Source organism: Leptodactylus fuscus, chromosome 4 (assembly GCF_031893055.1).
Source record: "Leptodactylus fuscus isolate aLepFus1 chromosome 4, aLepFus1.hap2, whole genome shotgun sequence".
Classification (NCBI taxonomy): Eukaryota; Metazoa; Chordata; class Amphibia; order Anura; family Leptodactylidae; genus Leptodactylus; species Leptodactylus fuscus.
This window is the reverse complement of record NC_134268.1, coordinates 186,334,155-186,349,359: the sequence shown is the minus strand read 5'-3', so window position 1 is coordinate 186,349,359 and position 15,205 is coordinate 186,334,155. Positions and strand designations below refer to the sequence as shown.

Here is a 15,205-nt window from a genome sequence, read left to right as displayed (position 1 = left end):
GGGGTGTTGTCAGAGGAAATAAGACACCACCAAACGAGTATTCCAGTGCCTTAGTCCACATTCCCCATTCAGAGCAAATGAACACTCAACCAAAGAACAGCCATTGGCTGAGTGCTCAGCTATTGGACTATGCATGTATCAGATATATGTTAAATTATACGCCTGATACATTGGCTAAAATACACTCAATAATAATAACAACAATAATAATAATAATAATAATAATAATAATAATAATAATAAAAATAATGCACCCAGATAGAATTGTTGGATTGTGGCAAATCTTGGAATGCAGTTTTGTCTTAGGCAGATATGTAAATGATTACAGGATTGAGCTCATTAGACACTGGGTTTTGCCATAAGAGGGTGTAAACGGGTGTCTCCCGCTGCCCTATTGAAAGGCTCTCAGAGACTACTTTTGGGTAGTGTACCTCTTGGCGAGAGATTACTTACTACTACATGTTCCTCTAGGACACACTCAAAGATATTTTGCCTAGTTGAAAGACTAAGAGGGAACACAGCAATGGACTGAGAAAAACAGAATGGTTATTTTCGGAAACTGCCGCTATTAAAGCCATGTTTGATTCTCTGACAAGCACGAGCAGCTCCCACAGTTTACATGTCCACCATCCAGACATAGGTGATCCCTTCAGTACACACTGCTGTCTCTAGTTCTATTCCCAGTCTCTTAGCAGAAGCAAATTTGATGTCATAGCGCTTCAACCCTGCCATTCCTGTAAGACAACACATTGCTTCAAATGCTAGTGTGATGTTGTGGGGAGCCATCGCTTACGACAATTAGTTACCCCTAGTAGTGAAACAAGAGACAATAATAGTTCAGTCATATGTACTCTAGCCCCATGTGTTGGCTCTCATGGAAGGGCAAGGATTCCAACTGGTACATTTCACAAGGATAATGCTCACCCATACAGATTGCCATCCCAGGTAGCCCTGTAAACAGGGTCAAGGAAGTTTTGCAGTTTCAGTAACCAATGAGTGTGAGGAATCTACAGGCCCAGATGCAACATCTCTCAGCAAGTACCAGTACACTTGTATAATTTGTGTCTAATTGTATGTTATATTAAGGCTAAAGGAGGCCAACAGGGTAATAGCGCTCCCTTTCAAAAGGACAGTTTTCCCCCATTGTAATCACTTACATATCACCATTACATTCACATATACACAGTCCAGTCATATTAATGTGAGCACCGCCTACTTTTAAAGTCAACGTTAAATAACCAATTGCAGAAGGCACGTGTCATCAGCCATTTTGGTGCCCTCATCATTGTGAAAGGCACGATGGTTCAACACAGGTATGCATCTATCCTTGCGGACCATGTTCACCCCTACAAGCGAATTGTTTTTCCTCAGGATGATGGCATCTACCAGCAGGATAATGCCACGTGTGATAAAGCTCGCAGTGTACGTGCGTGGTTTAAGGAGAACCAGGATGAGTTTACCATACTCCCTGGGCCAGCAAATTCCCCGGACTTGAACCCAATCGAGAATCTGTGGGACCACCTCGGTGGGGTTGTTCGCGCCATGGATGCTCAACCGCGTAACCTAGCGCAGCTGGCCCCGGGACACTGGAGTCATGCATCTCTTCATGCACGTCTTGCAGCGGTCCGCTCTGCCAAAGGTGGTTACTCTGGATTTTGACAGGTGATGACATTAATGTGACTGGACTGTGTATAAAGTTTCAATCAATTCCAACAACTCTTTTTTGTTTTTTTGTTTTTTTTTGTTTTTTTACATCTTTAATAAATGAGAAACCACCAACCCTTTCTAAAAAACAGACAGGCTCCTTTAAGGGACAGTTTGTCCTTCTCAAAGACTCATGCTGATGATGATGAAAGGTACCTGGCTAGGAAGTCAGTACAAAGAATGGAAATAGTAAACGGTATGGTCAGCTTGCTTCCTTAAAGGTCAGTCTGCTAAGTATTAGTCTATTACAGTCCATGCATGTAGTTCAGTGCTTTTTCTAGGGTGAAGGGTAAATTACAAGCCAGGTACTAAATGCTGCATTGTGAATGTGACACATGATATTTTTGCACAATGCCGTGGCCATGATTGGAATATGCCACGTCCATTGAATGATGAGAAATATTATATGCAAAAGACATTACATTAGATTGAAAACAAAACTTAACTATTAGCCCAAATTTAATCCCGATGTTCTTTGCTGGTTATGAGGAGCCTATTGCGCTATTAGATTTCACCTTTCTGCCTCTTGTTAATAAATTAAATAGGTCTGACATTTTCTCTTGGAAATAAGCATTTGAGTCACTCGGTGCAAGCTGAACAGATAACAGCAATGTGCAAAAATACCCAGTTTTGTGCATTAGCTTTAATGGCACTTTTAAATAGCCTCATGAATACAGTTAATGTCAAAAAAGGGGAGCGAGGGGACATGTGCAGCTGTTTGGTTACTTTCGGAAAGGTTACAGACCAAATGGTTATGTTACTTCAAGCCGCTTACAAAAGATTTACCTGAATGGTCCTGGAAGTTTGTATCTACAAAAGTAACCATGACAGGAACCGATTAAGATCTATTAAGTTGTATGATTATTCAAGAAATAGAAAAAAAAATCTCATTTCTATATCACATGTGATCATTTTCTGGCACTTTACAAACAACATTGGAAAAACCTGCAGCCTAAATTCCATGAATACTCTCAGGGAGATTTATGAAGACCACGCTCCAGTATCATTGAGGGTAAGTTCACACTCAGTTTTTTGGTCAGGGTTTTGAAGCCGTATTCACCTCAAAACCATGACCAAAAAGACGGCTCGGGAGCTTTTACCAAGAGCTGTTTCTTCTGGCTCTCTGAAAAACGAAGCGAGATGCTCAATCTTCCGGGCGAGTCGTCTCACGATTTGGTCTGAAGACTCATCCTCCTCTGGACTAGGCCCATTCATTAGGCCTAATCCGGAGCAGAGTGCGCGGCGACCCATCTTTTGGATTGGAACCTGAGGCGGTGTGAACTTACCCTTAAACCAATTTGGCTACAAATTCTAATAAGTGTAGCCTTGGTCCGGCCCCCAGCACCCCCTCACCATGCCCCCAAAATACACAGCGATCCTCCAAGTTACAACGGCCTCAGGATACAATATTTCCAACACATGATGTTCTTTTCTGGTCCATTGTAAATTGTAACTAGACTCAACATACAATGTTTGGCTGGAGGTTCCAACAAATCAGCCCGGTCATTTCAGTGTTAAATTAATGTAGGGTATGTACTAACTGGCTAACTAGTAGCGCCTCCCGACACCATAGTGCAGTACTACATGTTCTGAACTTCTCTGTACCTGCTTCTTTGGACACCAGATGAGAGCTTCTCCAACTTATTTTTCGGGAGTACTATATATATTCTTCAGGATCCTGAAAAAGCTCCTGTGACCACCATAGAAAGAAGAGTTTCTAGCAGCTCTTTCTCACTTCTATGTGTAAGTGTTTGCTATACCTATACTAGTTTGAGTTGTTTTTTTTTTTTTTTAAAATCATAATTTTTTCACATTTTTTATAGCATTTTTGGCATAAAGTTACAATGGTTTCAGTTTCAGCTTACAATGGCAGACACAATTATTGTAACTTGATGGACCAATGTATACAGTAAAAATACAAAACTGCAAATACGCCTCAAGAAGATTCATTCATACATCCTCTAGCCTGGACATGGCTATGAACTCTAAGGGTTGGTTCACACTAGCACTTGTATTCCGTCTGCAAGGAGTCTGCATGGAGATCCCCCTGGGCGGAATGCAATCGCAATTGCAAGCGATGTGCTTGCAAAGCACATGGAGCTCATAGACTATAATGGGCTCCGTGTGCTTGCCGTGCACTGCCCGCACGAATGAATTGTGCGGGCAGTGCGCGGCAAGCACACGAAGCCCATTATAGTCTATGGGCTCTGTGTGCTTAACTGCACAGCACTTGCATTAGCATTGGTATTCCGTTCGGGGGTCTCCATGCGGACTCCTTGCGGACAGAAAACAAGCGCTAGTGTGAACCAACCCTAACTCTAACCCCGCTTCACACATGGAGTACAAATAAGTCCATGCCCCACATTATTTAAAGGGATTCCCCACTCATTTTAAAAGCTTTTTACTTTTTGCGCAGAGAGAAAAGTAGAACTTGAAGAACTTTGTCTCCATACTGAAAATAAGGATTCCAGACAGACAGCAAGCAATCAGTTTTGTTTTAACATTGAGGTCTATGGAAAACTGATTAAAAACGGATTACATACTGATAAGGGCCGGTTCACACCTGCACCCAGCTTCCGCTTTGCGGGTTTCCGTCTTCTGTCCCGAGACAATGGACAGGAGACGGAAACCTGGCAGTCAGTTTTCAAGCCCATTCACTTGAATGGGTTTGCAAAGTGTCTGCCCGTGAGCATCTTCTGCCTGTCCGCAGCAAGAGGGTTTTTTTTAACCAGACAGAAAGTCCTCCATGTCTGACTTTGTGTCCTGTTTAAAAAAACGGTTTCCCCGCGGACAGGCACAAAATGCTCATGGGAGGTCACTTTTCAAACTCATTCAAGTGACTGGGTTTGAAAACTGACTGCCAGGTTTCCGTCCCCTGTTCAGTTTCTCGGGAAGAAGATGGAAACCCACTGGATTGGCTAAAGCAGAGACCGGGCGCAGATGTGAACCCGCCTTGACACAGATTTCATCCGGACAGTTTGAAGTCAGTTTTTGAAGATTTGCCAAACACAGATGTGAACTAGACCTAAGCCAAGAATGGAATCACACATGTAGTTTATGCAGCAGTTTTGTGGTAATTTTTTGTACAGTTTTTGATGCAGTCTGCAGTTCTGTGCCAACGTCAGGAGAAAACCTCAAATCAACAGAATACTTTAACCTAAAGACAAATTTGGAAATCTACAGTAAGAGATGTTGGGGATGTCTATTCTGGGATAACATGGAAATAATATATGGGCAGACTATATACTGTAGATAATAGGAAACTATTTTCTATGGTTCTATCTTCATCCTCTCTTTTAAATTTACTCCTGTACATCGAACACAAATCTCCATCAAAAACTGCCCCAAAAACTGCATATGTGGCTCTAACCTAATGATGGTTATTGACTAATATAAAATTGGCATAGAGTGAGATTGCTAAAGACAAATATTATACACAATGCAATGTGTCTTCTGCATGACTACTGATCTTAGAAGTGTGGTAAGTGGGTATGAGTCATGGGGTATGGTAAGTGTGGTAAGTGGGTATGAGTCATGGGGTATGGTAAGTGTGGTAAGTGGGTATGAGTCATGGGGTATGGTAAGTGTGGTAAGTGGGTATGGGTGATGGGGTATGCTGGTGATCCAGCATACAAAGGGAGCGGAGTACACTGCAAGTAACAGTAAGGGGTGCAGCCTTGGATAGTGGGTCAGAGGGGCTTTCCATAGCACATGGGAGGCCCTTGTTCATTCATTCAGGTCTTCAACATAATCTCGACACTACTACGTGCTGACTTCTCCATCTCCGCTGTGATTTATACTTCAGCTGGCTTACCCTCAAACGCTCTGCTCTACGGCTCTATATTTAATATGCCTGAGAAAATAGCATTAACACATAACTACGGCAGGTAAAATGACTAAGTAAATGTTGTTTCTGAGTCAGCCGAGGCAGAAGTAGGCCCGTGTTTGGCCTTTCTATAGCACAAAATTGAAGTGTTTTCTCCCTTAAGAGCTTTTCAAGTCATGCATCAAATATCATTGAGCAAGTAGAAGAAAATTGCATTAGTCTATGAGGCATGTATTTCCATTACTGGCATTTATACTGCACCAAATTATCTTATTACAGCAACAACCTAAAATGGACGTGTGGCGCCAAACCACTATTAACCTCATTTGTAATGACCCTGATGCTTTTTGTGGGTAAAGGGGGAGGAGAAATAGTTAAGCGACTGGAAAATGTTGGTACAAGGTCAACGCGAGGTCTTATATGGAAACACCTACAAAGGTAAGAAATCTGTGGGAAGGTCATATCTTATGGAAAAAAGGAAAATGACCCTAACATCTAATTGGATGAATGTCTTCTTCTGGAGTCACCTACTTCTGAGACCCCAGCAAACTCAGGATTTTGCAAGGAAGAACCACATTCAGCCATTTCCCCTGCAGTAAACGATTCAGATGAAGGGAAGTCTATGTATTACAAATCACCATGAAGTCCTACGTTCTAAGAAGAAGACCCCTATAACATGCTTATGTCCTGATAAAACAGCATCTGACTTGTTAGGGTCCATTCAAATGGAGGAAAATGGTGAGGAATTTGGTGTGGAATTTCAGCACTGGAGCCACATGGTGGTTCAGTGGTTAGCACTGCAGCCTTGCAGCACTGGAGTCCTGGTGTTGAAATCCTGCCAAGGGCAGAAAACCATCTGCAAGGAGTTTGTATGTTCTCCCCGTGTTTGCATGGATTTCCATCCCATATTCCAAAGACATACTGATAGGGAAAAATGTACATTGTGAGCTCTAAGTGGGGCTCACAATCTACATTTAAAAAAAAAAAAAAAGAATTTCAGCACTGAAAAAAATGCCTCCCATTGACTTCAATGGGTTCATTTTTCTGCTAGCAATGGGTTCCTTTTTTTTTTCAGCACTGTAATTCCACACCAAATTCCTTCACACGGAGTAAATGCGCGTGTTTTTTTGCAAAATACACGTGTAAAAATACACATGTAAAAATAAGACTCCCATTGAGTTCAGTGATATTTTTTATTTGTGTAAAAATGCGCCTGTAAAAATACGCCTGTAAAATGTCATTGAAGTCAATGGGAGTCTTATTTTTACACGTGTATTTTGCAAAAATACACGCACGTTTACTCCATGTGAAGGCTCCCTCAGAGGCACAAACTCCTATCACAGGTACTGCTGATAATTAGACAACCCCTGACGCATAGTTATAATGCAGAAGCTCAAAGTTCAGTCTCCCCAACTGATACTTATTATTTTTTAGTTTAAGTGGTCATAACTTTTCAGACAACTTAGTCTCATCTGATTTTGGATCAAAATGTAATGCATTTTAATTAAAAATGTTGCTGATTTCTTACTGATAAAGATGGGTGAACCTCTGAAGATTAATTTGGTTTCAGATTTGGAAGGTTCAGCCCAAAGATTGTTTTTTTTTTTCAAACTTGTTAACTGGAAGTGCAATTATTGTACTCTGGGGTCTCTGCAAACGCCAGAGTATAATAGGTGGAGGGCCAGGGGAGGTGTAAAAAAATAACAAACAGTTGTAATTACCTTCCTTTACCTCTTCTGGGCCTCCTTGCTCCATATGTGATTCTCTCTGGTCTTCTTCTGGCCTCCTGGATGCCATGAGGAGGCCAATAAAACGCAAGGGAAAGGAATTATAACTATCTGTTATTTTGTTACACCTCCCATGGGCCACCACCTATTACACTCTGAGGTCTGAAGAGGTTCAACCCTGAAACTTTTAGATAATTCAGGTTTAATCTTGTTTGTTCTGAACTGGTTCGCTCATCTTTAGTTACTACTGTATATGTTGTGTTATTATTGAACTCACAAGCTCTTACTGGTGGCCGAATCTTATGATTTAATTCTATGGCTACAACTCTTACCATTCTCTGTATCATAATGGAGTTGTCAGCTTACTTTACATCTATGACTGGCATTAGACAATGAGAAAATTGTTTTGTACATTTTTGGACATATTGAGACAAAAAGTTTAAATTGTAGAGTTTCGTAGCCTGAAACTGTGAGAAACTGCTTTCTTACATAACAAGGTTTACAGAAAATATTGCACAGACAAAAACATTATGGCTTCTCTATATAGTGCCTTGTATATCACACATATTTCTTTAAAAAAGCAATCTTTGACATATTCTCTATCAGGACAGCAGATGGCACTGCAGACAACACTATAGCATGTTATAGCACAGTATATAGCTAATTGGACTTCAAAAGAAACATTTGTTTGCTTTTGCTGATAATAGAATTAATATGGCAGCAGTCCCTTCCTGTCATTTACTGGCGCTCTCTCATACAATGACTTTAAAAAGACATTATAACTTAATAATTCTATTTTATCGTATAGTTTTTACAGGGAATATAATATTACATTATACTACAGAAATATATATATATATATATATATATATATATATATATATATATATATACACACATATATATACACACACGTTACATATAATTATATATATATATATATATATATATATATATATATATATATATATATATATATATGTGATGTTTTAGCTTAGATTTAATATACCCTATCCCTCAATGTATGGTGGTATGTTATTTCACGAGGACACCCCCTTTGTAATAGAAGCCTGCCTGGTGTATCGATATGCATAACCTTTTTCCTTCTACCTACTCTATATAGCAGCAAATATAATACGCTTTTTAAGGAAATTTAAATAATAGACATAATCTAAAATATGGATTGTACCAAGGATCACATCTATAGGGCAGCCTGGCGCGACCTACGCTGTGCAAGGTCAGCCCCCAATCATCTCCGACATCCCTATATTTTGGAATCCATAGACTATAATGGATAAAAGAACATTTACTCATCACAGTCTTGGCTACTTTTTGCTTGAGAGAAAAATGATGTCCATTTATCAGATAGTTATAGCATATACTGTGAATATATATTAGTCAAAAATACCCCTTTACGTTTTATCGCAGTCCTTGGGAGTGGAACAATCCAAGAACTTAGGTAGTATACACCTGCTATAGGGGAGGCATTAGTAGCAGTTGCACCTTGCTCCTGGTAAATGAAAGGCCATTCTGCCATATAAGAAAACATCACTATTGTAAATGCTACATGGTAAGTTGGGGTCCTTTGGCCCATCATGGATCACATTTTGCTATGATTAAACTTAATGGTAAAATTGATTCTTTAAGTTTCAGGTTCCAAGTAAGAGTTTGTAATTTTTGAAGCATATCTAGCAACCAAATCCACTTCATACCGAATGGTAAAACATGGACCTTTAAGTAACATGTATGTGGTACCTTCTGTAAAGCATTCTTCAGGTTCCATGCACTCTTCAGAAGTGTCCTGCGGCTGCTCAATGAGTTCCCGGGACTTCCTTAGATCCACCGTACTACACTCTGAAATGCTGTCATCCTGTTTCTGCATAAAAAGATCAGGGTTTTAGTTTTCCGATAACTTTAACAGTCTTTCACGTTCTATAGTATTGGATGGAAGAGTCAATTACAGCTTCTCACTATCGGCCAAACCCCAGAGAGTTCAATGGGTAACCAAATCTCCAACGCATGGCGTAGAAGTGACTCTAGTAAACAGTGGGGAGGAACAAGACAGTGTCGGTGATCTCGTTCAGTCGCTCTAGGCGGTGAGAAGTAATTAATCTCATTTCATGATGCGATGAGCTAAATGCTCATTGTGACCAATTAAATCTTGACACCTGTTAATAGAGCCAACATCCCTTGCAAAATATGGGTTTTACTTGGATTGTAAAGTTTGCATCAGGAATCAATTCAGTGAATTATTTTCTCTATTTATTCATTATATTTTATGGCAGTAAAATTCCGATCTGAAATTTAATTTATTGCGGCTGTAGGTCAGTTTTTTGCCTCAAAAATTACTAACTGCTAAATACAGAAAAGATCACGTTCTTAAAGGGAGTCTGTCACCAAAACCGAGTATGTCAACCCAACCCTGCAGATAGATAGGTTAGGGTCATCTGAATCAAACAGTGTTTTCCCCTAGTGAATTGTTGCCTCCACTCGTGCGATATACATATATATTGTTGCTACTCACACACAGGCTATGTATGTTTGAGTACTCACATTCAATGCATTGTGTTGCATTGTTTTAAAATGTCCTTATTGCATTTAGTTGTTTTTTTTGGGTGAAGAGTTTGTGTAAGGGCATTTCCCTAAATACAGCTAAGGCCCCATGTTGCGGAAATGCAGCTTTTTTGTTGCAGATTTTGTTGCGTTTTCTTTGAGCCAAAGCCAAGAATGGCTAGAAATGGAATGGGAAATGTATAGGAAGTTCTTATACTTCTACTTTCTGCTTAATCTACTCCTGGCTTTGGCTCAAAAAACTGCAACAAAGGCTGCAACAAAAAGGCTGTGTTTCTGCAACATGGGGCTTTAGCCTAGGGGTGGTGTATATATATATATATATATATATATATATATATATATATATATATATATATATATATATATATATATATACACATACAATACACCTTTCCGACAGCTGATGAATAAAGATTCTTATTCTAAAGTCCATCCACTAGGGTAGAACGGATATTACTTGATGAGAAATAAATTGGAAACCTTTTCCATATTTTTGTGCTGGAGTTTTTTTCTGCCAAGATATTGCAGTTTTTGTCAATATGTAAATGAGCTTTTTGTAGCCATCGAGGTATAAGCATTGCTCTAAAGAGATCAGTGGCCACACCCTCATTGCTCCAAAGAGATCATTTAAATATTGACATAAACACCAATATTTCAGTATCGGAGTCACCAATCCACATGGCGCTGTTTCATTCATTTGACCCTAACCTGTCTGCAGCGTTCGATTGACATGGTAGGTTATGTGACAGGCTCCCTTTAAAAAGACCACCCCTTTAACTGAACCAGATTTCCTATTAGGCTAATTTCATACTGTTATCATTCAAGTCGGTTGTTCTGATCCATATTGCTTAAAACAATAATATTTATAAAATTCAGTAAATTTATAAGTACCTCAATTTTATAAGTATAGTATACTGTTTTTGGAAAGCTATCACCCGTCCATTTTTGGAGCACAATAGGGAGAGATTAAGGCCGGGGCCCCACGCTTTGCAATGTTTTAGCCTAAAGCTAGGTTTGCACGGTGGAAAATGACGAGAAATTTCACTTCATTTTCCGCAGCCATATTCGGCCTTGGGATTGCCGCAATGGAATGCTAATGCAGTGCATCGGCCTTCTGTTGAAGTTTTCCTTTGTTGAATAGGTCTGGATCATTGAGCCTAATCGTCAGGGACTTCCAAGCCGGGGCTGAATCTGCAACGCAATCCACGGCCAAGTAGGACGCTGATTTTTTTCAGCATCCTGTTATGATCTCTACCTCCCATTGAAAACAATGGGAGGCAGATTTGGGGAAGGCAGTATACTCTCCCAAATCTGTGGCAGATACCCCTTCCTTAGAGTGCCCACAGTACCCCCAGGGAGCTGCTGCATCTTTGTGTTTGTTCTGTTGGCACTAAGGTTGGCACCATTGTAAAAAACAAAAAAAACACCTGTCTCTCCATCTCCAAACCCGTAAATAAATATTACCGTTATCCATGCCAACAATTTAATTAAACGGACCGCAATACAATTATTGATAGTGCAGTAAAAACTGACAATTTGCTTATGGACTTGTCTTATGGCCAGTTCTGTATGGCTGGAGATAGTCAGCGATTTCTGAATGAAAGCGGTGTACAAAAATATACACGTTTGCTTAGCACCAGCCTCACATCACTGCTATAATAACTGCACGGTCATGTCTTATATCAACATACAAATCACGTATTATACTGCAAGATTTAATAAAGAGAAAAAAACAGATGCAACGCAGAGATAGCAAGCAGCAGGAACAGACTGTCTGAAAGGAATTATGTTGTGACACACAAAACTTATGGGGGAGATATCAAGGGAGGGCAAGGTCTGCATACTGCAGTATAATCACACAATGATATGCCTTGGCGCTATTTATTATTCATGTCCATCAAACTCTTAAAGCTGTCCGCCACTGGCAGAACGTATAGAAGAAAACTTTTTGGAGGAAAGAAAGTGGGTAAGACAAAAACCATCTTGCTCATTTGAGTGTTGCCTGAGTTGAATGTGAATAGAGCGTGACTTTTGCAAAGAGACAAGCAATTTTGTGATTTAATGCATCATTTTACGGCGGCGGGTAATTGCGTGAAAAAAGTGAAATCATCTTAAAGAGGTTCTCTAGGGACAGATAAATACACAGAAGTAACTTAGTAATGCAGATGCTTGTATTTGGTGACATTATCAATTTGGCTCTGGAGACCTGAAGTTCTAATCGCTCTACATAACCATGTTCTATACAGGTAAGTAAAATGACCCCTTTGTGCCCCCCACCACAACAAGTATTTGCAGTCTAAATAAGATCAGTCACTTCTGGAGAATCTCTGTTCATGTGCATAGAACTAAATATCTGCATGTAGGTGAAAAGAGGAGCAACTATTGTTTATGGAGTACTAGACCGACAGAAAACAGGGCTGGCCAAGGTACAATGATATTATATTTAGGAGCATTTCTGGGACTTCAGAGGTTTAGTGTTTAAGAACTCTGGGGTTTTCAAAGCTTTATTAATTGATGACCCATTCTTAGAATAGATCATCAATTGTAGATCAGCGGTGGTTCAACACACAGGACCCCTGCAGATCAGCTGAAGCAGAAGCAGGGCTCCCCTCATGACCGATGAATGTAATGTCACATGGCCTGTGAAAGAAGCACCAAGAGAATGGAGCTGAGTAACAATACCAAGCACATTCACTACATAAAATGTAGCATTGATATTGTTTAGTGTGAAGAGGCCACATGGATCTTCTGAACACTGAGATTTCTTTAATGAGCTGATCGGTAGCAGCTCAGGTGTCAATTGCTGATCTATCCTACTGATAAGAGTACAATTGGTATAGATATATGTTCCTGGAGAACCTCTTTAACTGCATAAGGTACAGTATACAGTATATAGACAGGAGTGGATACAAAACACAGTGCTTCAAATGTGTCTCAAATTACTACACAAACTTCTTTAAAAGGGATTGTCCAGTTTCATCAAATAAATGTTACTGTTTGTATAATGAAAAGTTATACAATTTTACAATATACTTTCTGTATCAAGTATTCACAGTTCTCTAGATCTCTGCCTGTTGTCATTCTTTGTTTACTTCAAGTGGATGAAAATCAGTCCATGGTCATGTGATGGATACACAGGTGCACAGCTTGTTACAGTTACAGCACAGTAATTAGAGACCTCATTTGTAACAAGCTGTAAACTGTAAATCACATGAGCATGGACTGTATATCACATGACAATAGACTGTCCGTCACATGACCATGGACTGTATATCACATGAGCATGGACTGTATATCACATGACAATAGACTGTCCGTCACATGACCATGGAATGATTTTTATCCACTTGAAGTAAACAGAATGAATGACAACAAGCAGAGATCTAGAAAACTGTGAGGAATTGATAGAGGAAGTATATAGGAGAATTGTAGAACAATTTATTACACAAACTATAACATTTATTTGCTAAAACTGGACAATCCCTTTAACTTAAACATGTGTAGTTAGAGAAAAGTGAACCTACCTTTTTAAATGTGCCATCCGACTGGTTAAGGGAAAGCAATGGGCAAAGACAAATATATCATTATAGTAACATGCAAGCGCAATGCAGAAATAAAACCTATTAATAGTTTACAATTAATCCCTTTAATAATAATATAACCCCTAAAATTAATAATAATAATAATAATAATAGTAATTAAAAAAAGATAGTAAGTATCCAGTGCAGATTATCTGATTATCCTTCAGACGTGAACACATTTTTCAAGCACAAGATATAATGTATCAAAAGGAAAAGCCCAAGTCATCTGATACTTTGGAGCAGGGGTGAAACTTTAAAGGAAGAAACCTGATGACTCCAGACGTCTCCTTATTTCAGAGTGTAAATGTTCTTCCCCTTCCCCTAATAAATTACAGTCATTGAAACATATCAACACATTAGATGTTACTACTTTTACCTGAGCTGTCTAAATCATATGTGACAAGAACAGGAAGATCTCAGCGAATATAAATAAACCCTTCAAGGTTTTACTTTGATTTTACTATACTTTTTACTTTTACCAAAGGGGTTTCAGCTCTCGAAAATTGATGGATTTTCCTTATGATAACCTATCAATATCAGATTGGTGAAAGTCCAATGGTAGATTTCACTTGCATGGGAAAAAGCTGCAACATCTAGCACAGCCATTAAATATTCGGGGTGTGAGTGTGTGTATGTAAAGTGCAATGTTACCAATACAGAGGCTGCAGTACTCATATGCTCCAATGCCTTAGGACAGATGATCGGTGGAGGTACCAGCAGTCGCAACCCCGCTGATTCAATACAGAGGGTTTACACTAAGAAAAGGCCATTCATTTCAAAGAACTGGAGTCTGGATGTTGCAGCTGTAACATGGAGGCTAAATGTGATCCTATTACTGCTGTCTGACACTTCTGTCTCTTCACTAGGAATCTTCACATTCGGCATTCTTGCTAAGACATATATTATACATACCGGTGATGGATTTCAAGTGCTTAAAAAGATTGAATACCTCGCAGAATATCTCTATATATCAGCTTGGGACAGTGATGTGATCACAGTCTGTATTTTATTCATATAGGGAGTCTGTTCAGGATTTCTCATTTATTTTGTATGTAAGAAAATGAGCTCTGTGGGCCCTAGAGGCTGAGGGGGCCCATATACCAAGATGGCACATTATACTATACTTGGTGGCTTGGTACAAATTTTGCTTTGGGACCCAGAAGACACACTATAGCACACCTTTTGAGCCCCTTTGGACTGATATCCCAATAGATTGGCAGAGGTCTCGCTGTCGGGACCCCTGCCAATCAGTTGTTTGCCTGTCATTGCCTGCCAGGTGCTGTGCCGCTCAATCTCTGTACTTTTTGTGTACACTGCTGCAATACCGATAAACAGCGCTAATAAATAGTATTACAGTATAGTAGTATTGCACGTTGATCCAGGATTTTTATACTGACTGCCAGATTTGGCGTTGGGAAGGATTTTTTTCCCCTGAAACAGGGCAATTGGCATGAGCCTCATGGGGTTTTTGCCTTCTCCTGGATCAACACTGTAGGGATTGTAGGGTTATAGGTTGGACTTGATGGACTAATGTCTTTATCCAACCTCATCTACTATGTAACTATGTATAAACAGCGCAGTACAAAGCATGTGCACAATGCCGGGATCTGCATATCAGGAAACAGCTGATCTGCATGGGTCCCAACATTTGGATCCCATTGATCGAAAATTGATGACTTATCTTAAGGATAAACCATCAGTTTTTATAAGGTGACTAAATCCTTTAATAAACAGTTAAAATTGATGTTTTTATGCATTTTTATGATATTAGCGCAGTATTTCTAGATGTAGTA

General features: G+C 39.5%; 1 protein-coding gene across 2 annotated transcripts in view; it reads right to left on the bottom strand.

Moving 5' to 3' along the window:
* Positions 1 to 15,205, bottom strand: part of LOC142200863 (sodium channel protein type 5 subunit alpha-like) — a 415,975-nt gene that overhangs the window by 102,448 nt on the left and 298,322 nt on the right. The window contains exons 15-16 of one of the 2 annotated variants that reach the window (XM_075271515.1): positions 13,356 to 13,376; positions 9,013 to 9,133 (exon numbers count right to left, since the gene is read on the bottom strand). In XM_075271515.1, coding sequence (XP_075127616.1) covers positions 9,013 to 9,133; positions 13,356 to 13,376 — 142 coding nt within the window. The remainder of the gene's footprint in view (positions 1 to 9,012; positions 9,134 to 13,355; positions 13,377 to 15,205) is intronic. The other variant, XM_075271516.1, reaches the window with a different exon arrangement.